Here is a 27,605-nt window from a genome sequence, read left to right on the forward strand (position 1 = left end):
CGTCATGCGTACAGGTGGTCACGTGGTTACGGGACTGATCTTTTTTTGTGTAGATCGACGCGACCTCTTTCGAGTCTGGCGTCATTGATCATTCAAGATCAAGCTGCGAGTTATTGTTATTGTTTGAGCTCTATTTTCCTCTGCACGACAGTTCAAGCTCGCTCTATGCTTTGTTGCTGACTGGGGGAAGCGTCGGCGGGGACGTTAATCTTGCTTCGCTATGCTGCTGGTCCGATTAGCTTTGTTGCTGCTTGTCCAAGCGCTGAGAGTGGCGCACGCCGACTGCCCAGCACCTTGGGTGAAAAATCTGGAAGGGTGAGTAGTGTACTCAGATAAACGCAAAGTCCACAACTAAGTACCGTAGTAAAGCTTTGTGTATGAGATGGGTATTCGCTTCTTCTCTTTATTATGTCATAGAAGTAATTGGCGTTATGACAATATGAACGGTGAAGTCTGCCGGGAAGTTAGCTACTTCGGGGGAAGCTAAATTGTAATTCTGAAATTCTGCGTGGCAATGACGTCATTCATTAGTTGGTGATGACTTGGGCTTTGAGGATGAATAGCTCAGGCTGTGCTCACACTAGATCACTAGATGAAGGGAACAGGCAGCCATGGACAGCAAAGTCACGCTGTACGAAATGTCTGCATGGGAATTTTGTCTGGTTCTAAGTATTGCGTAGTGCACTAGTGATGGGTAGACCTGCTACAGCCGGTGTAGACGATGCAGTCCCGGCAGAACCGGTCCGGTTGGTCAGGCCATGGCCTGATCAACTTTTTTGGCCACTAATGTGCGTTTACTGTTGAGGGGGTCATGTGTACCCTCCATATCATACGCAAAGTATGAAAGTCTTATGGTACGGCCGGACCCATCGAAAACTGCTTGCGCCGGTCCTGCGATGCCACCAGGAATATACGGTATGAAAGATGGCAAAGAACTTACGCAGCTACGGTAGTCGAAGGAAACAGCGGACTGTTCAGGGCGTGGCCCGACTGGTTCATGCAGGGGTTTGGGCCAACTGGTTCATGTAGGGGTTTGGGGCACAGCGGGTCAGTCCATCGCAGGTCAAGATACGATTTGTCCATTCTTGGTTTAGTTGGTTATGTACTTTTCATGTTGTTAGCCAGACTACGGAAACAACATGTGGAAAACTTTTCGCTGTCCTGCTCTCAGTTTAGGTATTTGCACAATTGTATTCGTAGATTTCTGTCCTCTCATGACTTCCTACGATTCTCAATGTTCCCTTCTGAGAATGACCAGACTAACACAATCGTAAGGTTCTTTCTTATCAACATTTCAAAATTTCATGAGCACTTTCTTGATGCTACTTTCGTCGAGGAAAGACACGTAATTGTGTCTTTCCTCCCGTGTCTTTCCTGACCAAAGTAAGGTCAAGTGAGTGCTCATGAAATTTTGAAATAATGATTTGAATTAAATATTCCGCAATGGGTGAGTCCATTGCAGGTCAGGATTCAATTTGTCCCGCCTTGGTTACTGGGAACCGAGGAAACAAACGTTCACGCCGGTTTTATTTAGCGATTGGCGTGCACAGGCCATTTTTGCATCTGGAAAATGCTTGCGATTGGAGTCCATTTCATCAGTTTCATTACTACGGTGGGGTAGTAAGCCGCACGCCAGCTTACTCTTGCGATTTCACACCCATCGCACAACCGCACAACCGCAAATGATTCCAGATCGTACCGGTTTCCCGGTTTACCGTATGTACTTGTGATATCAATTATTATAAGACTACTGAATAGCACACGCTTCAGGGTCTTTCCAATCAACGTTCGAAATTCTCACAAGCACTTTCATTGCTTTTCTCTTCAGGTGGATACAGGCAGAAGAAGAAACTAACCAGTACGATTAAATTTATTTAAAAAAAGAAAAGAAGTATAGGCGATTAAGCAGCAGATCAGTGAAAACAAACACAGAACAAGGGATATTATGATTTTCACACACACGTAGAAACTTAACAAATCCTAACGTCATGTAAAGGGACTTGTTATGTTTCTATGTGTGTGAGAATCATCACTTTACTCCTTATTCTGTGTTTGTGCTCGCTAATCTACCTACTGCTGTTTATGTCACCCATGCGTTGTATAAAGAGAATTGTACTGCTTAGTTTCTTCTTCTGCATACATGTATATCCGCATGAAATGAAGGCAATGCTTGTGTTATTCCTTTGTCTTATGGCACTTTTGTCTCTGAGAAAATTATTAGAAAGTTAGTTGGTTGCTTCAAACACTCGAGCTCGCACTTTTCCTGCCGACTTGACTTCACTATTTCGTCAGAAAATTATTGATGTCAGCAATCTCGATATTTGAAGACGTCCTACACACCCACCTCAGTAGTAAAATTGTCCACTCATTCGAGTGCGTGCGTTGTGATAGCCGGTACATGCGTAGGACGTTACAGGATTTCAGTGAACGTGTAGTAGCATGTGCCGCTTCATCTCTGTATCTTCACACAGAGCAGCCTAACCTTTGCAGGCAGAAGCAGAAAATCTCAAATACTGTATTCGTTAGTTCCATTGTACTTTGATTTGCGTCTCGTCGTTGTGTGCAGAGTATGGCAGGCCAGTTATCGGTCATCTGCTGACCAGGAGGTGGCCAACGTGTTCAATATCAGTCTATGCGCTGCTCTGCCGGAGGAGGAAGGCTGCAAGGACGCTGCTGTCTGCGAGCGCCTACTGGGTGGCAAAGATGTGCGTCGTGTTGGCCGCTGGAAGACGGATGTTGACGTGGAGGCTACGTCCAATGTCACCTCGAACTGGGAGTACCGCATGAGTTACAAGGCTGATTGTGCTGCGCGTCCCGACTCGGATGGTGTGGTCACCATTGAATTCTGGTGTGGCACGACCTTGGTGAGTATCTTAGAATAGTTTGAGTTTTTTTCTTCCAGTGCAGTTGCTGTTGTTGCTCTTTCTGTTCATTGTTTTCTCTTCTCTTAACACGTATTTTGTGCCCATATACATGTGTGTGCGTGTGTATGCATGTGTGTGCTTGTGTATGCATGTGTGCGCATGTATGTGCACTTGTGTGTACATGTGCGTGTGTGTGTGTGTGTGTGTATATGTGTGTTTTCATGGGGCATGACCGTGGATGTGTTTGCGTTGGTGCAGGGCGCTCCCGAGATTGTGTTCAGCGATGCCATGCAGTGCCGCCACACCATCATCTGGCGCACGTGGGCGGCGTGCCACACTAGCACCGTTCAGCGCCGGCAGCAGTACCGCGAGAGGCCATGCTATGCGTTAGATCAGAAAGGTGGCCTGATTGATCTCTCGCGCCTGGTTCACTTTAACGGAGCCACAATGGTCACGCTCGGTGACACCCTCTACTTCTACGACATGTGTCGGCGCATCAGCCGTGATCCCAATTCCAAGCAGATCCCCAAGGCGTGCGACAAGAGCACTCTGTGCTCCGCTCCCGTTTCCGACCCCATGAACGGCACGCCTCTTGCCGTCAACTCGTCGTCGCTCATGTACGATGCGAACAACAATGCCGTCTATGTGAAGTTCTCCGGCGGGCCGACCGCAAAGTGTCCGAAGGGTTTCAATGCCAGTGTTCACTTGACCTGCCCATCGAAAGAAGGAGCGGTGAGGTTTTGCTTGACTTGTGTGCTCTGGCTTTCATTGGCTTAGTGCTGTTTCTAAGTATCACCATATGCCTGCCTTTGGTCATGCTACATACATACGTAATCGCTGTGCTGCTTTCGATCTTTCGATCGTGACCCAATTTCCGCCGTGCATGGCCCATTCTCAGAGTAAAGCCATAAAGTTGCAGCCTGAGGATTGGCTATACCGAAGACTTGGTGAGGGTAGAAAGATGCTCGTGGCACAGCCACCATGGAGTATGAATGCGGTGACTAAATATTGGTTATTTGGCAGTATTTACAACAATTGAATGCCAGATCCTGATTTGTTTCTGTCCTTGTTTGTTCACTGCTTGGCCAGGAGCGTGGTGTGTCCATGACGGCTGATGGCGACTGCGTGATGGAGTTATCCTGGATAACGCAGCATGCATGCCCGCGCGAAACGCACATCAGTGAGTCGTGTGTGATGAAGCAGTCGGGCCACACCTACGACCTAAGACCACTGGTGTCGGCTGCCAAGGACACTGGTTATGTGCTGGCTACTGGAACTGGGTAGGTTTTGCGTGTGTACATGTGTGTGCGTGTGTGTGCGAGAGTTACCGATGTGGATAGTTAATGATAGATAGAGAGTGCGCGCGAGAGACAGACGGACGGACGGACAGAGCCAGAGAGAAAGACAGAGACAGGGAGAAAGACAGGGAGACAGAGAGAGACGGAGAGAGAGAGAGAGAGAGAGAGAGAGAGAGAGAGAGAGAGAGAGAGAGAGAGAGACAGAGAGAGAGACAGAGAGAGAGACAGAGAGAGAGACAGAGAGAGAGACAGAGAGAGAGACAGAGAGAGAGACAGAGAGAGACAGAGAGAGACAGAGAGAGACAGAGAGAGACAGAGAGAGACAGAGAGAGACAGAGAGAGACAGAGAGAGACAGAGAGAGACAGAGAGAGACAGAGAGAGAGAGAGAGAGAGAGAGAGAGAGAGAGAGAGAGAGAGAGAGAGAGAGAGAGAGAGAGAGAGAGAGAGAGAGAGAGAGAGAGAGAGAGAGAGAGAGAGAGAGGAAGAGAGAGAGGAAGAGAGAGAGGAAGAGAGAGAGTTTTTGAAGTTCATGTACCGTCGCATCACAAATAGTTGGTTCCGCCTCCTGAGATACATGTGAACGGCAGAGGGAGAGAGGGATTGAGAGAGAGAGAGAGAAAGAGAGAGAGAGAGAGAGAGAGAGAGAGAGAGAGAGAGAGAGAGAGAGAGAGAGAGAGAGAGAGAGAGGAAGAGAGAGAGAGGAAGAGAGAGAGAGGAAGAGAGAGAGAGGAAGAGAGAGAGGGAAGGAGGGAGGGAAGAAGAGAGAGAGAGAGAGAGAGAGAGAGAGAGAGAGAGAGAGAGAGAGAAAGAGGAAGAGAGAATGAGAATTATTGTTTGTCCGATAGAATGAGTGAACCTCACACAGCGCATATCATCACAGTGATTAACATTGTGTTTTTCGCATTCTGTGTGCGTATACTTATGCTCGGCAATATTTTCCATTGCAGCCCCAACCTGAAGTTCCAGCTAAATCCATGCAAGGCATTTACAAGCGCCAGCGGCTGTGATGACGTAACGGCGTGTCAGGTCGACAATGGGTATGTGCGCCGCTCTGCTGTTTGATTAGTATTCACTCTGAAAGCAATGCCGAATTTGCAATAATACTGTGTATCTGTTCAACTCCCTCAAACCTATGAGTATCTGTGATGTCTCCTGAGCTTAATTGCACTGACTTGTTGGGTGCCAAGTTGAACATGTATTTGACAGGGCTAGGTTTTAGCTTGTGCCTCCTATGTGGATTTGCTGTGCGGTCCGTGTCTCCTTTGTTGAAGAGCACGAAGCTAATGCAAACATGTGTTTGGTTTGCTTCTCTGTGTTCTTGTCGGGTCGGATGTCCAGGAAAGCGCATGCCATGGGCCGTTCTTTTGACCGGCAGCTGCACCTGGTGGACGGTGAGTTTGCCATGACCCTGGAGCACGGACAGCGCTGCTCCAGTCATCTGCAGCGTACTACCGTCATCCAGTTCCAGTGTAATCGCACTGCGGGCTATGGCCAGCCACACTATGTGCGCGAGGATGACTGTGTGTACATCTTTGACTGGGCGAACAACATCACGTGTACCAGTCTGGATGCTGCTCCCGCCAGTACCTCTAGCCCATCGTCATCGTCTGCAGATAGTAGTGTTGCTGATCACATGGAGAAGGGCGGCGAAGCAGCCGTGGAACAGGGCGAGGCACTCTGCCAGACTTCTCAACTTGTCAACGGCAAGCGCTTGCAGTACAACCTATCCCCGTTGACCAATGACGAGACCAACTGGCAGGTTGTGACGGGGAAGGGCGAGCGAGCATACACCTACTTCATCAATGTGTGCCGTGCTGTAGTCTCCACTGGACGTGCGGTCAACTGCTCCAGCTCGGCAGCTAGCTGTCAGATTCGCACTCATGATTTCGGCTCGCAGCCTGCCGCTTTCAGCACCGGCAAGTTCGTCAGTGCGCCATCCGTCGAAGGTGGAATGGTGACGCTGCGCTATCGCCACGGCACCAAGTGTCATCATGCTGGTGAGCGCGAGACAATCATTCGCTTTGTGTGTGCGCCCGGTGTGACGACAAGCAGTCCAGTGTTCGAGGACGAGCTGGACAACTGTACGTATGCATTCCAATGGCACACGGCGTACGCATGCCCCGAGTCCGCTCAGACCAGCGACTCGTGTCAGCTGACGGACTCGCACTCTGGCTACACGTTTGATGTGGCCAATCTGGGTATGGCATCGACCGTGATCGGCAGCGGCTCATCCACCAACTTGACCGTGGCGGCGTGCGGTGAGTCTGTGAAGTCGGTTTGCAAGAGTGATGGTTCGGTGTGCGCCTTTCCAAAGGACAAGTCTGACAGTGTAGCTGTGAAAGCAGATATGTCATCATCACTGCAGTTCAAGCACGGCCGCTTGACCAGCATCTACACTAAGGATGACACAGCCTGTTCCTCCAAGATGCGGCACGTGACTGTCGAGTACCGCTGCCCTCCCCGTCCCGATCATTTCCAGAAGGAGACCAAGGAGAATCTGCCAGTTGACGGAACCATCCACGTTGATCCGGATTCAGTGCGTGACAATGACTGCAACATGATAGTTCATTGGTACACCAACAATGTGTGTGTTGTCAGCCCCGAGCAGTGTGTTGTGCGTGACAAGTCCGGTCAAATTCAGTACGACCTCTCAGCACTCTCCGTCGCCAACATCAACGAATCCAACTGGAAGGCGGAGAGCACCAACGGCTCTCAGCTCTTCCTGATCAACATCTGCAGGCCTCTGATGGCCGTGCACGGCTGCCAGTAAGTGAGATATGCATTTCCTGATGGTCGTCATATGTGCTGTGAGTGTACACGTACGTGTTGTGAATGCTGTTCCAGCCATCTGCTCTGTTCTTACAATTGTAGAAGTTTTTTTTTAAATATTTGAACCGGCGGGCGGTGTGGAGACAATGGCCATAAAAGCAGCAATGAATGAAATAGTATCACGAACATGGCAACCAGAGTTGTGCTCCCGAACGTTTCTTGTCACAGTTTTCAATGTATTGTTATGAGCATGAGGATGGGTAAAGCAATAGTATGTATACGTTTCGAGTGAAAATAAAGAGAATGCAAAATTGCAGTTAGTCAGCGAATACTACACTAGCTTGACGTTTGAAGAAAACTAATGTGCCCATTGTACAAAGATAGCAACGCTGTGCAGGACTCTCACTGTCTCACACAATCTCTGTAAATCACACACACTCACCCATCTTACATGTGTGTGTGTGTGTGTGTGTGTGTATGTGCGCGTGCGTGCGTATGTGCGTACGTGCGCGTGTGTGCGTGTACGCACGCGTACCCATGTGCGTGTTCTTAGTCCACATTCGGCAGTTTGCAGTGTCAGGCCGGCTAAGTCGACAACTCGTCCGACCGATCGTCGTCACTACGGATCTATCATCAACCCTAACCTTGGTCTAGGTGCTCCCTCCACTACTAGTCTCAAGATCATTTTCGCCGGTGAAGTACAGATTACGTACATGAGCGCACCTCCAAAGGAGGGCTCTATGGCCACGCCGCCCAAGGGTGTCTGCAAAACGGTGATCAACTTGCACTGCAAGAAAGGCGTCACGTTCGGTCACCCTGTGTTTGTCGAAAAGCTTGCGGGCTCCTGCTCGTATGTGTTTGACTGGGAGACGTCAAAGGCCTGCAAGCTGACGGAAGAAACGTCGGGCCAGACCAAGCCAGACGTGACCACCGGCGGTGACTCATCCGGCAAACCGTCTGTCGGAACGTGTCGCGTGTCGGATGAGTCCGGCTTTGAGTTCAACATGTTTGGCCTACACAATCATACTGATGACTACCTGCTTGCTGATCCTAACAACAAGAAGGTAAACGGTGGAGAAAATGAAAGTCAATTCAGTACCTGTGCCTAGTTTGATGGGACTGGACTGGAGTTTCATGTGTGCGACAACCTTTTTGCTGCAAATATGTAGATAGCAACACGCATGGCATAGCATTTTTGTTAGGTGCTTTTCCCTGAGGGAGGGAGGGGCGGCATGATAGACTGGTTGTGTTTGCACGTTCTAATGTGTGCGTGCTTGCAGGTAAAGCTGCGCTTGAACGTTTGCGCCAGCCTGAACAAGCCCTGCGGGGACGACAAGTCTGCAGCAGCGTGCATCACCAAGGAGGACGGCACTCAAGTGACCGCTGGTGTGACGAACAGGACGCTGCGCTACTTTGATGGCACGGTGCGCCTTGAGTACCTCAATGGTGCCGAGTGCTCCACCAAAGGAGATGATGGCAAGCCGCTCAAGGGCAAGACAATCATCGAGTTCAATTGTGATCGCACCACTCACATGTACGTGCAGCTTGGACTCTACTCCAGTAGTAATCGTGTTCTGTAGCTCTGGTGCCTCTGTACTAGATGGACTGCTGCTGCTGCTGCTGCTCCCGGAGATGCCATATGAATAGGGCTTGAAAGTGCTACGTCACAGCATAGCAGCAATTTCAAAAATTCTTGGATCCAGTTTTTGTATGGATCCAAGCACATTTCAAGCGGTCTTACTCACAGCAAGGTGATATAGCCGGTGAAATAATTGACTGGGTTGGCTAATGGGGGTGGGGTGACAACTGGTGACCAAGAAAAAGTCACACCTGCATACGACGTGAGTGGGTTGCTATGCACCCACACACTGAGGCAATAGCAAAGTCACACCTTAGTGGATCCAAAAGTAGAAATCTGACGTGAACTTACTACTCCCTGGCCGTTTTGACTTCATCATTTTCAAGCCCTATAGGCAGCTGATTAGCTTGTATCGTTGATATAATGTACGTGTAGTGGTACGTATGTGTACGGTATTTTGAGTTACGTACATCTAGATGCCATACTGGCTGTTGCATTTGAACTCTACTGTTCATGTATTTTGTAGCAGTTATAAAAAAATGCTGCGCTTTGCTTCTATCTCTTTCTTAGCTCCAAGCCTGTCGTGATCAGCAGCAAGGATTCATGCGAGTTCATTGTGTCCTGGTCTACGTCGCTGGCCTGTCCGCAGCAGGCCGTGCCTTGTCGCGTGGAGTTCAACGGCTCCTTGTACGACCTATCACCGCTGCAGCTGGCCAAGGGATACTGGGATGCGGTGGTGCCGGCGGATAGCACCTACCGATACATGATCAATGTTTGCGGGGCGGTTGATGACTTCAAGCTGCTCAACAACTCCGGCAACTGCTCCAATGGCCACACATCCATCTGCCAGGTTAGCGTTTGTATTGGCATTGCTACAATGTGTTGTGTCACTGTGAGTACTGGCTCAGGAAACCACTGCATTCCTCGGCAACCTAGTCTGTGGCTGACCGTTGCATTGCATTTCAGCAGTCGGCACACGTGCTTTGACGTGCACACAGTCCCCGATGCCTGGCTGCAACGCACACTTATTTTGTAATGCATGGGCTCGTGGTGTAGAGCGATGCATATTACTGTATCATCATTAGCAATTTACAGTGTGGCGTGGAGCACTAAGCCGGAGGTGCAGATCATCATTGCTGGCTTCCAAAGCTCTTTCCCTGTGAAGACTGCTTGCAGTGTGTCACAGTTGTTCTTTGCAATAGTGGCGTCCGTAGTAGTTGTGTTATAGTGTGTCTTGGTGGGCAACTTGCGTGCTGCTTGTGCAGGTGGGAAAGCCCGCTCATGCTGGTGCTAGTGGAGTGTACAATGCAGGATCATCACAGAGCTCACCCATTGCCCTGAAGGATGGGTTGCTGGAGTTGCGCTTGTCCAATGGCGATCAATGCTATCATCATCACCAGCGTGTCCGCACTACCATCATCCAGTTTCAGTGTGACCCTATGCATACGGTAAGCCAGTGCGCCCCTGTTGTTGTTTCCCTGCAGGCTCGCTGCTATACTGCTGTTCATGCTGTTCATGCTGTTCATGCTTCCTGGTCTCTCACAGTACATGTATGCACATGTATGCATTGAAGTCAACTCAAGTCAAGCGTAATGCATCTTGCACATGTTGCGGTCAATCGATGTACATGAACCCTGCTTGAACATTCTCATGTATTCACAGCCTAAAGGTTAGGCAGTACATGTATACTAGTACACAGTCGATAGTCAATTACTCCTTGTGTTAGAAATCTTTGTTGTGGTTTGCTGTGTTTTATCCTCTGCTTCTCTCTCTCTCTCTCTCTCTCTCTCTCTCTCTCTCTCTCTCTCTCTCTCTCTCTCTCTCTCTCTCTCTCTCTCTCTCTCTCTTCCCTCTCTCTCTTTCCCTTTCCCTCTCTCCCTTTCCCTTTCTCTCTTTCCCTCTCTCTTTCTTTCTCTCTTGGCTCTAGGGTGCTCCTGAGTTCCAGGCAGAGACTGACTGTGAATACCACTTCATTTGGCGCACGCGCTATGCCTGTGCACTGCGCAACAAGAAGGGACACGACTGCACTGTGCAAGACCCGTACTTTACCCAGCACCGCTACGACCTCACACCGCTGGCCAAGCTGGGACCTCAAAAGTTCACCTACAGCAATGAGTCGACCAAGGACACGTATGAGTTCCTGCTGTCCGTGTGCTCGCCCCTGACCAGTGAGAAGTCATGTGGTGATGCTGCAGATAAGAAGGTACGTACTGCAGTTGTCTGGCGCACAGAATGATTGAAATGGTATGGCCTAGAGTGGAGTGGTGCGATTTGGTGTGTACACCGCGGTGACAGTGGCATGGTGCTGACCTATGCAGTGTGCACAAGCGCTGGACACTGTGCCTACTACTAGGACTCTAACGGCATGACACTTTACCTAATAGATAACTGCACACAAGTACACACGTAACTTGTTCTGTAAACAGCATGCGAGTGCGGCTGCTCAACTCTTAAGTTATGTGTGCCTGTAGGCGTGCTCTGATGTCAAGTGTTTGTGTGCGTACCTGTACCCTTGTCTTCTTGGTCTTGTAGACTGCTGCGTGTCAGCTGAAGGATGGCAAGGTGCTGGCATCAGCCGGTGTTGCCAATGGTGGCCTGCAGTATGTTGATGGCAACCTTGAGCTACTCTACTGGCAGTCAAAGGTGGACCTGAAGCAGCGAAAGTGCCACGGCAAGTACGTGCGCTCCACGCGTATCATCTTCATGTGTGATCGTGAGGATGGCAAGGGGGTGCGTGGTTCTGGCCCCGTCATGCGTGAGGAGATGTCCGACTGTCAGTACGTCGTGGAATGGTACACGAAGCTGGCTTGCAACCCGTCCTTCCATGAGGCGCCGTGCACTGTGTCTGGTGCAGATGGTCAGGTAGTCTCTCTCTCTCTCTCTCTCTCTCTCTCTCTCTCTCTCTCTCTCTCTCTCTCTCTCTCTCTCTCTCTCTCTCTCTCTCTCTCTCTCCTCTCTCTCTCTCTCTCTCTCTCTCTCTCTCTCTCTCTCTCTCTCTCTCTCTCTCTCTCCCTCCCTCCCTCCCTCCCTCCCTCTCTCTCTCTCTCTCTCTCTCTCTCTCTCTCTCTCTCTCTCTCTCTCTCTCTCTCTCTCTCTCTCTCTCTCTCTCTCTCACACACACACACACACACACACACACACACACACACACACACACACACACACACACACACACACACACACACACCACACACACACACACACACACACACACACACACACACACACACACACACACTCTCTCTCTCTCTCTCTCTCTCTCTCTCTCTCTCTCTCTCTCTCTCACACACTCTCTCTCACAAACCATGTACCACACACACGCACGCACGCACACACTCTCTCTCTCTCACTCTCTCTCCCTCTCTCTCTTTCTCTCTCTCTCCCCCCCCCCCCCCCACCTGTCTTCAAATCATATCCATTGAATTATGATCTCCCACCCTCCCCCACGGTAGATTGAGTTTCATGTGGATGACATGGTGTGATTGTGTCCGTATTTTCCTTGGTGCAGTTGCCTGCTGCGCCCCCTTACCAGTACCAGCTCTGTGATGGAGCAATGTCAATGAATGCAACAAGGAGATCACGAAGAAGGACGCACGCTTTTAAAATTGTCGATGTTCTTATTTTGTTCTCCTCTTACCAGGTATATGACCTGTCGCCACTGTCACTGAATCGCGGTGCTTGGCAAGCTAGCAACAAGTTGTCCGATCGCCGCTACTACTTGAGCGTGTGTGGAGAACTGAACACTGGATATGCTGGCAAGGACAAACCGTGCTATTTCAGTGCCGCTGTGTGTGCTGTTAATTCCAAACAAACCAATAGGTATGTTCTGTCAATGTCCCAATGATCAACCCATGAATGAGTGATCGTGCTATAGTCTTGGTGTGTGTGTGTGGTGGTGGGGGGCTTACGCATGCACACATGCCTGGGTAGTAGTGGGCACCTGAGAATGTTGGTATGTCTGTTGCTGCTGATGTTGCTGTGACATGGCTGAACATGGTTCTGATCACTAGCTTGTTGCTTCTTTACTGTAATGTAACTAAATTGTTGTTGTTGCTGCTGCTGTTGCTGCTGCTGCTGTTGCTGCTGCTGCTGCTGCTGCTGTTGTTGTTGTTGTTGTTGTTGTTGTTGTTGTTGTTGTTGTGCTGCTGCTGCTGCTGCTGCTGCTGCTGTCATCGTCGTCGCTGTCTTCGTCGTCATGTGACTGCTGTGCTACACCACCTGCCTACCTGCCTACCTACCTATCCTACCTACTCCAGCTATGGTCAGGTACACAAGCTGACTGTTGAGAAGAGTGCCGTAGTGGCACGCTACAGTGACGGCTCCGACTGCACCGACCCCATCACCAAGAAGGCCAGTCATTACAACACGCTGATCCGATTCTCTTGTCGCCAGGGCAGCAAGGTGCGCATGGCTATCACCACGTTGTCCAACTATCCTGTTACTTGAAATTCTGTGCTTGGGATTTACATGACATTGACACAGTTCCTCTTTTGCACCATGCCTCACATTCATTGCAGACCATCGCACATGTGTTTTGCGGTGCGGAAAAGTTGATTTTTTCCAGTCCATTCCTTCGATGTGATGAATATTGTATTCTACCGTCTTTGTGAACGTCTGTCCAGACACATGTGTGTTGAAATTTGGTTTCTGTATGCATACTATTCCTGTACAGGGCACACCAAGCCTTGTCGAGGAGTCTGGCTGCCAGTCGGTGTTTGAGTGGGCTTCGGATGCAGCATGCGGAACTCGCAATATTCCCAAGCCGCCCGTGATTGGCCCACCATCTCACGGCGAGGGTGGCGGCGGTGGTGATGCTACCGGCCCGCAGCCCGCCGTGCCCACCACCAAGCCGTTGGTGCTGCCCAGCTGCGTGGTGGAGAGCGGCAAGAAGCACACGGTGTTTGACCTGCAGGCACTGATGGGCAAGGTGTACACTCTGCAGGACAAGAGTGGCATGTCCTACAACCTCAGCGTTTGTGGAGTGTTGCCGGAAGGCAGCTGTCCAGACAAGCATGGCTCTTCGCATGTCTCAGTCTGTCAGCAGACTAACCGGAATGGTGGAAAGGATTGGGTAAGAGCGGCTTGATCAATGGCACTTCTGCTTTTGTGTAAAAATTAATTTTCCGTACCATATCTCAAGGAAAAAAGATTTCAGAGCAAACCCACTCTCTTCCCATTCACTCTGCAAACTCGAACTCGTTTCTCAATCAATTATTACAACGTTTCGGCAAAATTGCCCACATCAGGTATGCTGCAATGGTGTGCAAGTTTGCAAAGGAGCAGTTATATACTGTACATGCAATTTGTGATGCTATGATGTGCTACATCGCATCCACCGTGACATGCCCGAATCGTAAAGATAATGATAACTAAAAGAAGTGTGATACCAACAACATTTCAACAACATTTATTCCCGTAGCTATGCGCTAGCCAGGGTCCACACAGCTTTAATTCCCGTAGCTATGCAGAATACGTTACTTCAGTAACGTCTGGCGCTAGCCAGGGTCCACACAGCTTTAATTCCCGTAGCTATGCAGAAGACGTTACTTCAGTAACGTCTGGCGCTAGCCAGGGTCCACACAGCTTTAATTTGGTGTTTGTTTGTGTGTTTGTTTGTTTGTGGCACGCCTGGAGCTATCCCGTATCTGTCCCGTATCTGTCCCGTATCTGTGACTACAAAGGCTCTACAGGATTGTGTATAACAGCTGTCCACAATATTTGCGGGCTCCTGTATCTGTCCCGTACCGTACCAATATTCGTCGTATTATGTATACGACTCCCTGATGTAGAGGGAGATTTGGAAAGAAATAGGGAGACGGGGAGGAAATTAAATTAGAATAGACGCCGAATAGGTGATAGGATGCGTCAGCATAAACATACTTTGGAAGAGAGATCCCGTCGGTCCCAGGAAACGTCAGGACAGACATCCCGTCGACTCCAGAACGCCCGTGATGGGCAGAGTCAGCGCCGGTCCCAGGAAACGTCAGGACAGACATCCTGTCAACTCCAGAACGCCCGTGATCGGCAGAGTCAACGCCGGTCCCGTAGCTATGCAGAAGACGTTACTTCAGTAACTCATTGAAACGTTTTTGCAATACAATGATGTAGCTAATCAAAGGAAAAAACAATCAGTTCTAACAACATGCACGATGAGCTGGGCAACAAAGCATAGCGTAGGGCCCTGAGCTTGCAAGCTCTCTCGTTTGGTGTTTGTTTGTGTGTTTGTTTGTTTGTGTCACGCCTGGCGCTATCCGTATCTGACGGCAAAAAAGCATAGGATGTTATAAATTTTTCAATTCTCCTTTTTTTCAGGCATATCCTGGGATTCGAACCCGCACTATCGCCCTACATGCATTCCCCCATACACTTCGCATTCATACCCATTCTTCCAAGTTGCTTTACGTTATTATCTTGCGTTTGAAAGCCCTATTTGAATATTGCGGGCAGCTGTATGTGGCCAGCTGTGTTTGATGGTACGGTACGATACGGGAGACGGTGTCGTATTACCCTCGATCGTACCTGTCCCGTCCCTATCCCCTACCGTACCGTGCCATCAAAGACGGCTGGCCACAATGCATATTCAAATAGGGCTTTCAAATCCAAGATCACAATGTGAAACAACTTGGAAGAATTAGTATGTATGCGAAGTGTATCGGGGGATGCATGCAGGGCGCGTGATCGATAGTGCGGGTTCGAATCCCAGGTTATGTCTTTTAAAAAAAAGAATTTTTTAAAGAATTTATAACATCCCTATGCTTTTTTTTGTCTAGGTCATCAAGGCAAAAAAGCATAGCGTAGGGCCCTGAGCTTCCAAGCTCTCTCGTTTGGTATTTGTTTGTTTGTGTGTTTGTTTGTTTGTTTGTGTCACGCCTGGCGCTATCCGTATCTGACGGCAAAAAAGCATAGGATGTTATAAATTTTTCAATTCTCCTATTTTTTTTCAGGCATATCCTGGGATTCGAACCCGCACTATCGCCCTACATGCATTCCCCCATACACTTCGCATTCATACCCATTCTTCCAAGTTGCTTCACGTTATTATCTTGCGTTTGAAAGCCCTATTTGAATATTGCGGGCAGCTAGACGGTGTCGTATTACCCTCGATCGTACCTGTCCCGTACCTATTCCTTACCGTACCGTGCCATCAAAGACGGCTGGCCACAATGCATATTCAAATAGGGCTTTCAAATGCAAGATCACAATGTGAAACAACTTGGAAGAATTAGTATGAATGCGAAGTGTATCGGGGGATGCATGCAGGGCGCGCGATAGTGCGGGTTCGAATCCCAGGTTTTAAAAAAAGGATATTTTTTAAGAAAACATCCCTATGCTTTTTTTTGTCTAGGTCATCAAGGCAAAAAAGCATAGCGTAGGGCCCTGAGCTTCCAAGCTCTCTCGTTCAAAGATGACAACGTGGTGATCAATTCACGCAAAACCCGATATCTCCTATCTCAAGGGTTAGATAAAGTGCATTCAACCTCGTGAATAACAACCTTGCAAATAGCGACAACTTGCGGATAACAACAGTTTTCTCATGCCCGGCCGAGGGTTGTTATTCGCAAGGTAGACTGTATTATATTCTTTGTCAAGATGTTTGGTAAAAAGCATGTGCACTACAAAGACGCTTCAGGAGTTAATGTATCTCTCTCTATTTCTCTCTCTCTCTCTCCCTCTCTACCTACCTACCTACCTACCTACCTACCTACCTATCTATCTATCAATCTATCTATCTATCTATCTATCTATCTATCTATTTGTCCATCTATCCATCTATCTCTCCATCTCTCTATCTATTTCTTTCTGTGACAGGTGAATGCAGGCAGCGACGGCGGGAAGTTGTCGTATGAGAATGGTATGGTACGCCTGGTGATTGGCGATGGTACGATCTGCCATCACAACAATCAGCCACGCCGCACCGTTGTCCAGTTCTACTGCGACCATAGCAAGCCAACCGATGCCGCATTTCCACATGGCAAACCTTCGTTTGATCGCGAGGAAGACTGCGTGTACACGTTTTTCTGGGCAACCCCTCTTGCTTGCGAGAAGGAGTTAAAGTGCAGCATTTCTGACAAGAAGTCCGGTGAAGTGTTTGACCTGTCCGGCCTAGCCAAGTTTAACGACAACTGGAAGGTTGGTGATGGTCATTCTCGCACTTAGCATGTGCTTGTTCGGTGACAGTTGTTCCGTGCTGATGCCTCATTACTTATTTAGGGCAGTGCTGGAACTTGGAATGTGTTTGTGTTGGCCCTGGACCTGTAGTACCATTGCTACGGCGCATGCCGCTGACATGCAGCCCCTGCATGCTATACAGCTTGTATGCAGCGCGTCCATGCTATGCAGCTTGTATGCAGCCCATACTACCTGTAGGCTGTGCAGCCCTGCAACCCATACAGCTTAGGACTAGCATGTGCCGTTAGATGCAGTATGCATGTAGTCAATTAGTTGTCCCCGTGTCCGCTCCTTTGACTGTGCGCCCCGGCTGGAGTTTAAATTATGTATTAGTTTTCAAGTCTTGCAAAATCCCACCTGTACAATGTCACTTCTGTCCACATCTCTTTAAAAGCTTCTAAAAAAGCTTCTAAACATCTACAATGTGTGCTTGTATCTGGTTGACACCTTTTGGCAGGCTACGTCCAAGACAACGTCCGGCACATACTTGATCAACGTGTGCCGTGCGTTGACGCCATTGTCATCCAACAAGTGCCCGTTCAGTGCCTCTTCGTGTTTGATTGATGGTGATAAGCACCTGGTAAGTCTGTTTCGCCTTGCAGTGTCTCTAACCTTTTCAGTCAGTGATATGTCGTGTGCCTGTCCCGCCTTGCTCTTTCCTGGTGGTCAGGCGCAAAAGCAGCAATGGATTTGTGTGTTTTGTTAGCGTTTGTTTTCCGTCATCACACCCCAGCTAGCCGCCATGTGAATCTCTCCCTGGTCTTGTTCTTTCCTGGCTGTGAGGAGCAAAGATGGCACTGTGATTTGTTAGCTTTTTTGTTTTGTTTTCCGTCATCGCACTGTAACCGCCATGATATATTTGTGAATCTTTGTTTAAAAGCTTTCTGCCATGCATGCAGTCACAAGTGCCTGTGTGGTGATGTGAAAGTGGAAAATTATGATGTCTCGCTCCCCTTTGCTACGTACCGGTTTTGTCATTGATTTCTACTTTTTACTGGTTGTCATTCTGAAATGTATGTACGTGTGTGTGTGTGTGTGTGTGTGTGTGTGTGTGTGTGTGTGTGTGTGTGTGTGTGTGTGTGTGTGCATGCATGCATGTATGTGTGTGTGTGTACGTGTGTGTGTACGTGCGTTCATGTGTTTGGCTGAATGTTTCAGAGCTTGGGTCACATCAACTCTGGCTCTCTGACGCAGACAGCAGACGGCACCGTGCTACTGTCCTACACTGGTGGATCAAGCGGCAAGGACCAGTGCCCTGGCGGCCGCACTACCAATATCAGCTTTCACTGCGGCGACGAGGTGGGTACTGCTTCAGTGACCTACTACAAACATGTACAATGCAGTGGTGCAATGAGACATTTTTATTGCTGTTGGGGTACAGCTTAAATCCTTCTAGCTTATGTGGGATGAGTAGTGACTGGGAAAGGGAGTGTGTCAACGTTTTAATAGTTGTTGCTGCTGCTGCTGCTGCTGTGTTGTTGCTTATTTAGCACCCTGGACCAATTTTGACATCTGTAGAAGGCGGTTGCAACTACCGTTTCCAGTGGATCACACCACTGGTCTGCACTGCGGACGAGTTGAAGCATGAGGAGGACAAGAACACCGTCGTCAATGCCAAGAAGTGTGTTGTCACCGACGGTGTCAGTGGAGACTCGTTTGACTTGTCGCGCCTCTACGACGGAGATCGCAGTCACATTGTGAGTGATCGTGTCTGCTGCAATGCAAACAAGCTTTGGTGAAATCAGTTTGTTGCTTCTGAATGGTGTTTCTCTTACAGCAGTGTAGTGCACATTGTTTTCCTGCAAGCGTGCATGTCTGTATGTCTGTATGCATGCCTGCATGGCTGCATATCTGTATGGCTGCATGACTGCATGTCTGTATGCCTAGCGCCTGCATGCCTGCTTGTATGCATGCCTACATGCCTGCCTGCCTGTGTGTCGGTATGTCTGTATGTCTGCAGGTAGAGCATGCATTGTACCTGTCACTTGATTTGCCGCTGTTCTGACTAGTTTTGTTGACTGATGTTGCTGTGTGTTTGTGTATGCGACATTGTGTTTGTGTATGCGACACTGTGTTTGTGTATGCGACACTGTGTTTGTGTATGCGACACTGTGTTTGTGTATGCGACACTGTGTTTGTGCGTGTGGGTGTTGTGTGGCTGATGTGGATGTCATCTACACCATTTAGGTCAAGGGTAGCAAACGCACATACCACCTGAACCCGTGCGGTGCGGGAGTGAAGGACAGTGATGGCTGTGACAACGCCGACGTCTGCGCTAAGGCTAGTGGCGACGGCTCGGCACACTCCACTGCCGACTTGGCCAGCCGTACTGTCAGCTATCAGTACCGTACGAACACGTTGAACGTCTCTTCAACTGGTGGAAAGTGTGTCGGAGGTGAGCTACTACTGCTGCTGCTGCTGCTACTGCTGCTATGTGCTGGTGCTGATGCTGGTGCTGGTGATCAAGGCTTAGCCTGATCTGTTTGACAATCTGTAGTCAAGTGTTCATGTGCTTGACTGCATCATCTTCAGCCAGTGCAATATTCATTGCTCAGTAGTATGCTATGCATCAGCTGTGTTCCCCTTTCTATGCTATGCATTAGCTGTGTCCCCCTGTCTATGCTTGACCATACAGCACACGACAAGTGAAGGCATACGCTTGTTTGCTTGTAAATCTCATTATGAAGTCATGGCTTTGTGTTTTGTGTTTTGGTGTGTGTAGATACCAAGTGGAAGACAACAATTCTCTTTGTTTGCTCCAAGTCAGCCGGGCAAGGCGAGCCAATGTTGCTGGTAAGGATTGATTGTGGTGCTCACGCTGTCTTGTGGTGTGGTGTGCGTGCGTGTATGTGTGTGTGTGTGTGTGTTTGTGTGTGCGCGCGCGTGTGTGTGTGTGCATGTGCGTGTGTGTATGCGTGTATCTGTGTGTTAACCCTTTGAGCACGCATGACGTATTAATACGTCACGTACAGTGTCACTGCTCCCACCCATGACGTATTATTACGTCGTGAGTGTGCATAGCGTACAAATGCGATTTGCATGAACCGCGTGAGTTCAAACTATCGTAACTCGGTCAATTCTTGGCCGATTCTCACGATCGAAATATGTATCGGCAAGAGAAAACTCTCAGCTTGCGATAGAAACAATCGCCGAAGTGATACGACCCCGGGTTGTTGAGATATGCGACTTGACACGGCAAATTCAAATCGATTTTTTTGCGAACTCTGCAGAACGCGTATTTTCCATTTTCGATCATTTTCGTGCTATCTGCTGCCATGGAAACTACATTCAAATGATGGCAGCGGATCTGGGGAGTCCTCAAAAAAATTTGAGCTTGATACGAGCAAGGAGAATGAAATGGCAGCTGAGGATTTGATCTCCTGGCCGTGCTCAAGTCTGCCGAGCGTGTGCGTGAAGTTTGCCAGACTGTAGCATGGGCTTTTGGTGTCGCTCCGAGCTGAGCTTGGAACTATTTTGTTCCTCGCCTCAAGACCTTTGCAGGAAGCTCAAGATCGTGGAATTCGTCCAAAGAAAGGTAAAGTTATCGATCCTTGAACAGCTACTACTTTCATAGGAAAAACGCGATTTTTGCAGGTGTTGACGTGGGGCGGCATTCAGGTAGCGTCGTGCTCAAAAGGTTAATTTGTTCAATGGCGGTGCGAAAACATCAATGTAGCAACCTGTTTGAATTGTTGTCTGTTCACCGTTTACTTTTCTTGTTGTGTTTAGTCGGACAATGATTGCAAGTTGCTTTTCCACTGGCCAACGAAGTTTGCCTGTGGCAATATTGCCAGTGAATGCCTGCTCAAGTCATCCGCCAAGAACACCATTGACCTTACCCCGCTAGAGAGGCGCCATGGTGCGTGGCGGATCAAGGCCAGCAATGGTGACAGGTGAGCTGGAGTGGTGGAGTGGTGTGCATGTACACGTCTGTACCATAGATCACTACATCACACGCCCAGTCTTCACACCCTTCAATCTCTTGCTCTTTCTATATTTTGTTCACCTTTGGTATTAGATTCCCGCGTTCGAATCCAATATACCGGTACATGTATGTCTGTATTAGTCGAATGAACTCCTTAGTGACGACTATTCCACCGATGAATGTCACTCTAAAATGTTCGTTCTGGAAATAAAATTGAACCTTGTGCAACCTTGATGTAGCGTGACATGAATACATAGATCATATTACTTATCTCTCTATTTGAGTTTGCCTTGTACAGTAAAGGCCGAGTGTCATGTTTGTGCTGTTGCTCTTACTGTTCAGCATGTGGAAACCGATTCCTCTGTGTGGCTGTCTGTGTGGCTGTCTGTGTGGATGTGTTTGTGTTTGTTTCTCCTCAGCTTCTGGTTGAACTTGTGTGCTCCAGTCCATGAGCATGTTGACGGTATGTCCATGTATGATCTGTTTATGAAGTGATGCTGCTGCTGCATACCTTAAACGTGAAGAGTACATGATGCTCTGTCCTTTCCCATTCTACTTTGTTTGAATGTATATGTGGCACCTGCTGCTGCTGCTTGTATGAAGCCTGTGCATTCGCAACCGGCAACTGGATGTAGGACACTGATACGACCGTGCCGTTTTCTATGTGTGTTTGTGTGTGTGTGCATGTGTGTATGCTTGCACGTGTGTATGTGTGTCCATGTGCTGTACATGTTCCTACGCAGGTTGCTCGTCAGATGCGGCCGTGTGCTGGAAGACTGCCGGTAGCCGTACAGCCACATCGATTGGGGCGTCCAGCATCCGCCGCCTTCACCCAAGTAAGCATCGCCCCTGGCATGTACATGTACACAACTGCACCTTGTTGTTGTTTCATCTGCAGCTCTTGTTCTTTAAAAGTCTGACCTTTTCTAGGAGCTGTCAATTTCTTTCTTTTGCAGTGCACCATATTGGTACATACAATGTGCCGAAGACCTCGGCCACCTGTTATTATGATTAGGTGGCTTTCAGAAGGCGCACAGCTACTACCCAAGTAGTTACAGCATTCTTTTTAGAGCACCTACCTGTATGTACGAGCGAAACCTGTCAAGGCGACCGCTCTGTGAAGGCAACCACCTGTCCCAGAGGACCACCACAACCGGGACCCAGGGGTGTGATTTCAACTAAAATTATTCTGGACAAGGAGACCACCTGTACATAGCGACCATACGAGTGTTTATGGTTCCTTGGGCTTTTGCCAGGCTTCACTGTACATGTACATGTATGTGTGTTGGTAGTACAGTAACGGTGAAGTCAGATCTCGTGAATAAAGCGGAGTCGCATGCGCTGCGCAGTCCAGTGTTGGTAGAGCTGTGCTGGCCAGCCCCAGGGCCGTTACATGTGCGTGGCCAGGTTCCACTTGCCACCATGATAGTTCCACCCCCCCCCCCCCCCCCCCCCCGCTGCAAAGTTCACTTGCCAGTACCCGGGCAGTCATAACGTCCAAGGCTAGATTGTTTTATAGCATGGACGGCCCAAGTGCGTAGCCTCCCCATCAAACGTCCTGCTTTGGTTAAAACCTTCGTGTCTTTGTTACAACTTTTTCTCTGTCTTTGTTGCTGCTGCTGCTGCTGCTGCTGCTGCTGCTGCTGCTGCTGCTGCTGCTGCTGCTGCTGCTGCTGCTGCTGCTGCTGCTGTGCATGACAGGTAAGGATCACAAAGCTGCCGTAGTGGAGTATTTCAGTCATGAGCTGTGTAAGAAGGACCCATCTCGTACCTATCAAGTCAAAATCGTTGTGTCCTGTGACCCGAAGAAGACGTCATCCCAGCCTGTGTTCAAGTAGGTCTCATACAAGTACTAGACTTCGTATCTGGCTTACTTTGTTGTTGTTGTTGTTGTTGTCGTCGTCGTCGTCGTCGTCGCCGCCGTTGTTGTTGTGCTGCTGCTGCTGCTGCTGCTGCTGCTGCTGCTGCAGTTGTTTCCATTGCTGCTGCTGCTGCTGATTTTGGTGCTCATGTTGCTGATGGTGCTGGTGTGGCCACCGCTGCTATCGTCGGTGCCGTGTTGTCATGGTTATTGGCTTGCTGCTGCTGTTCCTGAGTTTCTCTGTGCATGTCTTGTCTTGATCCATCCTTAGGTCGGCTGATGACTGTGTGTTCCGCTTTGACTGGCTGTCCGTTGCAGCCTGTCCTCTTGGCGCAAAGTGAGTGTCTGCATTGGTCAAGGTGGCTAGCATGTTCCTCGTGTGCATGATGATGATGGAAGGGGTAGGGTGGGGTGGGTGTGGGGGTAGGGTGGGGTGGGTGTGGGTGTGGGGGTAGGGTGGGGTGGGGTGGGGTGGGTGTGGGGTACTGTAAACACCCTAATTTTAGCAACCGATATATTTAGCGATTTTGAATTGTTGACGTTTTAGCGACCTTTTATTTTAGCAATCGGAGTAGACAGTATTTTTGGGTAATGTGAGCAAACGGAGTACAGTGTACAGTCATGTACATGTAGATCTACAGTATGTGTACTGGTGAAGAAAGGAAAAAACTCGGAAGAAAGGTAACTGAGTTACTACACAGTAACACGGACAGGTATGCAGTGCTATGCACATGTACATGTACTTCGAAGTATGTGATAGTACCGTTCGTAAGGTAATTCGCTACCCCTATCTTCAGCGAATTTGACTGATTCTCTAAATTCGCCAAGGTCTATGTGTCGCTAAAATCAGGGGGTTTACAGTATGCTTGCAGGAGTAGTCTTAGTTTAGATCTCACTAATCCCCAGTGATGATGAGAATAGTGTGAAATCCTCTTTGCAGTATATATGCATGCATGGGCTAATGTTGCTACTTTTATTGCAATGCAGCCGCTACATGTTTGGTGGGGTCGGGGAATATTCTGTTCAGATCTTAGTACCTTTGGGAAGTCTCATGCTGGGATGTGCTGCTGCTGTTGCTGCTGTTTGCGGTTTTCAGGTCCAATGTGCAACAACGCAACAGCCGCTGTGGCTACAAGGACTCACTCAATAATTTTGTTGACCTTTCCAAGATGCTAAACCAGTAAGGAAGTGTCCCGATCAGTTCTGTTGTGATGTTGTCTGTAGCTGTGACCAGTAAGGAAGTGTCCCGATCAGTTCTGTTGTGATGTTGTCTGTAGCTGTGCTTGTACTGATATTATCGTCGTCGTTGGTGCTGGTGTTGGTGTTGTTGTTGTTGGTGCTGGTGCTGTTGCTGTTGCTGTCGCCATTACTGCCCCCATTACTGCCGCTTCTATTAATTGTTTGTTTCTTGTTTCAACTTTCTCTGTAGCCATCGTCTGCTTCACACTACTGAAGGAACGTTTCACTTGCAGCTGTGCGCTGATGAATCTCAGCGTCATCATTGCGATGCCGATGCTGCTGCTTGCCGTGGCGAGGAGGGAGCTGTAGAGACCATTGCCTCAACTGGACCCACGAGCAGAGTCTGGATTAGCTCAGGTGAGCAGGGACTGGAGACAATGCTGCTGCTGCTAGAGTTGCTGGAGCTGCTGCTAGAGTTGCTGGAGCTGCTGCTAGAGTTGCTGGAGCTGCTGCTAGAGTTGCTGGAGCTGCTGCTGCTGCTTGAGTTGTTGGAGCTGCTGCTGCTTCTTGAGTTGCTGGAGCTGCTGCTAGAGTTGCTGGAGTTGCTGCTAGAGTTGCTGGAGCTGCTGCTAGAGTTGCTGGAGCTGCTGCTAGAGTTGCTGGAGCTGCTGCTAGAGTTGCTGCTACTGCTTGAGTTGCTGGAGCTGTTGCTACGGCTAGAGTTGCTGCTGCTGCTAGAGTTGCTGGAGCTGCTGCTAGAGTTTCTGCTACTGCTAGAGTTGCTGGAACTGCTGCCGGCACAGTGTTCTGCTGCCACTGCTGTAGTTCTCATGAAGTTGTGAATGTGGTGATATTCTTGTTGTTGCTGATGTGTTGTTCCTCGTATTATATAGCTGATGGTGCTTTGTTGGAGGTGAAATCTAGCCACCCGTGTGCCGCAGACAAGACCAGGAATCACAGCATCCTTGTCAACTTCCAGTGTGACTCAATAACGGTGAGTATGGCGGGGAAGGAGGTGTGTGTGTGTGGGGGGGGGGGGGGGGGGCTTTTATTATTGCTGTGTGAAGTCCTGCTGCTCTCCTTCTTGCTATGGTGTTTGAATGCAGTTGCATGGAAAGCCGACATGTTTTCCATGCGTATGACTTGTTCTGTGTTTGCTGCATGCACAACAGAGTGTGGAGTTTGACCATAGCTCTCATCACTGCCATTACGTCTTCCTGTGGAAAACGCCAGACGTTTGCCCGTAAGTCTCACTCCTGCTCTACTGCTCTTTTTTTCTTTTCTTTTTTTGACTTGGGGACCTGTCTGATAAGTGTCTACACTGTGTTTGATTGTAGTGCTGCGTGTGTGTGGCATGATGCCATGTATGGTGTCACTCTTGACCCTTTTTCATAAAGCATGTAGCTCGGCAATGGCTGGGTGGGTCTCTCAAGAGCTCTCCATCATGGGCATGCAAGCTGCTGCACTGAGCGTTCATGCATGTTGTTACTCAGGGGAAGACCACTGAAATCAACGTCTTTCCGTTACTACACGTTTCGTGTTCAGGAACACTCTTTTGTTCGGCAAAGTGGAGAGAAACACCAATGCTGTGTGTGTGTGTGTGTGTGTGTGTGTGTGTGTGTGTGTGCGTGTGTGCGTGTGTGCGCGCGTGTGTGTGCATGTGCGTGTGTTTGCGTATGCATGTGCATTGCATAACTCTGCAGGCGTTTACCAACAGAACCAATACTGGTTACGACAGAAGCAGCAGCTGACGGGGGCGCTGGCGGTCACATTCACCAGCGGCCAGGTGGTAACGGTGGTGATACCGATGGCAATACTGGTCTCGGTGACGGCAAGGCAACTCACAAGAAGAAGTCGAGCGGCGCAAAGACGTTTGGTGTGGTCATGCTGGTCACACTAATCCTGGTGCTGCTTGTCATAGCAGTCGTCATCTACAGAAGTGATAATAGATTGTAAGTGGCAATGTGGCTCTACAGTCAGAAGTGATAATACACATTAGTTACACTCACACCTCGTTTATCCGGGCCGTCCGGCACCGGGCACTGCCCTTAACTTTGAAATATCCGTAGCTCTCTATCGCATACGTTTTGATGGGGAGAAAGGCATGTGGTGTCACTATATCCACTCAAAGTAAACAAAAGAGTAGTAATATTTCTACTAAACTCAACCGATAGTGTGCCCGTTAGACCGGAATGCCTGTAACTGTAACTTGGGTGTCCAGATAACTGACGTATGAGTGTACTGTAGACCACCGTAAGTAGCAATGTGGCTCCTGTCACTAAATGTGTTTGTGTGTACTGTAGACCACCGTAAGTAGCAATGTGGCTCCTGTCACTAAATGTGTGTTTGTGTGCACTGTAGACCACCGTAAGTAGCAATGTGGCTCCTGTCACTAAATGTGTGTTTGTGTGGCCACCTCTCTGCATGTACTTGGATGGATCATGAGGACTCCTTTGTTGAGGTATTGCATTCCCTGTGTAGCGGACTAAATGACTAGCAATGAGTGCGCAGTTAATTTTATTCATAGCTTTATTAATAATATTATTATCTCCGCGTCGCTTATTCGTATTCCATTTCTCTTCCCTTTACTTTCCTGTGCAGGGCAATGGCCAACCGGATCTTCTGTTTCTGGCGCGGGACACCACGCAGCCCATCGACGACACGCTCTTACAAGCAGGTAGCCCTGAGCGAAGAGCAAAGAGATTTGCTAAATACCGGTGACGATGATGACAACGACATGCTAGTTGGAGGTGATGACGATGAGCAGTTGCTAGCACTATGATGAGTGTGTCACTGTCACAGTTGCTAGCACTATGATGAATGTGTGTCAGTCTGTCAGTCTAGGTGACAATTAGAATGATCATGATGGTGATGATGTCGGTCGTGCTCTTGGATATGCTTTGCGGAACAGCACACGAGCCCATCATGATGGCGATATTTCTCTGCCCTGTACCCTGCTCCACGGTTTGCAGCTGCTGCTTTTGAAGCACGCGCTGCAACTTGACTCGCTTCTTTTTTTTCATTTCTAGCGGCACACTTGTTTGTCAGCTGTGCTGGACAAGGAACATTGGGCAGTGTGTTGGTGTCAGAATACACCGTTACCCTTCTTTCTTCTGCGCGTCTCTTCAGACTTCCTTTCCGACCTATGAGAACACTCCATGTGCTACTGGTGCGCGTGCGCATTGCTCTGCTGGCCAGCATGGCCGACACTGCCTGTCCAGTACATTGCTCTGCTGGCCAGCATGGCCGACACTGCCTGTCCAGTACATTGCTCTGCTGGCCAGCATAGCTGACACTGCTTGTACAGTACATTGCTCTGCTGGCCAGCATGGCTGACACTGCCTGTCCAGTACATTGCTCGGCTGGCCAGCATGGCTGACACTGCCTGTACTGTACATTGCTCTGCTGGCCAGCATGGCTGACACTGCTTGTACAGTACATTGCTCTGCTGGCCAGCATGGCTGACACTGCTTGTACAGTACATACAGTCATGTAGTTATTGTGTAATTGCCGTTAAAAGTATACTTCCTACCGGTCAGTGGATTTTGGTTTTTCTTACGTTCCTGTAGCAGTGGTAGATTTTTCTTTCGACCTGACGAGACCAGACGACGTTCCTGTAGCAGCTTAAGTTCCCCCTGGCCGTCTCCATGACAACAGCAACATAAAGCATGACAGCAACCCCAGTACGCTGTGCGACTCATTGGTAAAATTTACATCTACTTGCTGAAAAAACTCCCCTTTCTCTCTTCATATGGTTTCTCATTTAATATAGCCTGTTTCTTTTGTCCCCTTTCATATGACTTGGTTAAACATACGCATGAAAGACTATTAAATTTTCATATATTTCCCAAAGTTTGCTGGATGATCTCCACGACAGCCCGATAGAATTCAATCATTGGTATCGCATGTTTGTGTGGAGTTGGTGTCCAGTGTTTGTTGTTACTTTTCTGCAATGTTGTG

At 48.9% G+C, this 27,605-nt stretch overlaps 1 protein-coding gene across 1 annotated transcript; it reads left to right on the plus strand.

The window, feature by feature from the left end:
- Window positions 1-102: 102 nt before the first annotated feature.
- LOC135805290 (cation-independent mannose-6-phosphate receptor-like) lies at window positions 103-27,537 on the plus strand. Its single transcript, XM_065319308.1, has 32 exons — window positions 103-315; window positions 2,567-2,864; window positions 3,123-3,596; window positions 3,954-4,144; window positions 5,111-5,200; window positions 5,502-6,929; window positions 7,486-7,996; window positions 8,213-8,466; window positions 9,082-9,361; window positions 9,777-9,959; window positions 10,439-10,714; window positions 11,044-11,373; window positions 12,152-12,330; window positions 12,768-12,912; window positions 13,184-13,582; window positions 16,321-16,641; window positions 17,138-17,260; window positions 17,839-17,979; window positions 18,171-18,377; window positions 18,868-19,075; window positions 19,403-19,473; window positions 20,410-20,573; window positions 21,025-21,068; window positions 21,349-21,441; window positions 22,307-22,439; window positions 22,738-22,803; window positions 23,563-23,646; window positions 23,896-24,062; window positions 24,539-24,639; window positions 24,818-24,888; window positions 25,349-25,597; window positions 26,247-27,537. The coding sequence occupies exons 1-32, from the start codon at window positions 221-223 to the stop codon at window positions 26,425-26,427; spliced, it is 7,557 nt and encodes a 2,518-aa protein (XP_065175380.1). The 5' UTR covers window positions 103-220; the 3' UTR covers window positions 26,428-27,537.
- The last annotated feature ends 68 nt before the right edge of the window (window positions 27,538-27,605 follow it).

Source organism: Sycon ciliatum, chromosome 1 (assembly GCF_964019385.1).
Source record: "Sycon ciliatum chromosome 1, ocSycCili1.1, whole genome shotgun sequence".
Lineage (NCBI taxonomy): Eukaryota > Metazoa > Porifera > Calcarea > Leucosolenida > Sycettidae > Sycon > Sycon ciliatum.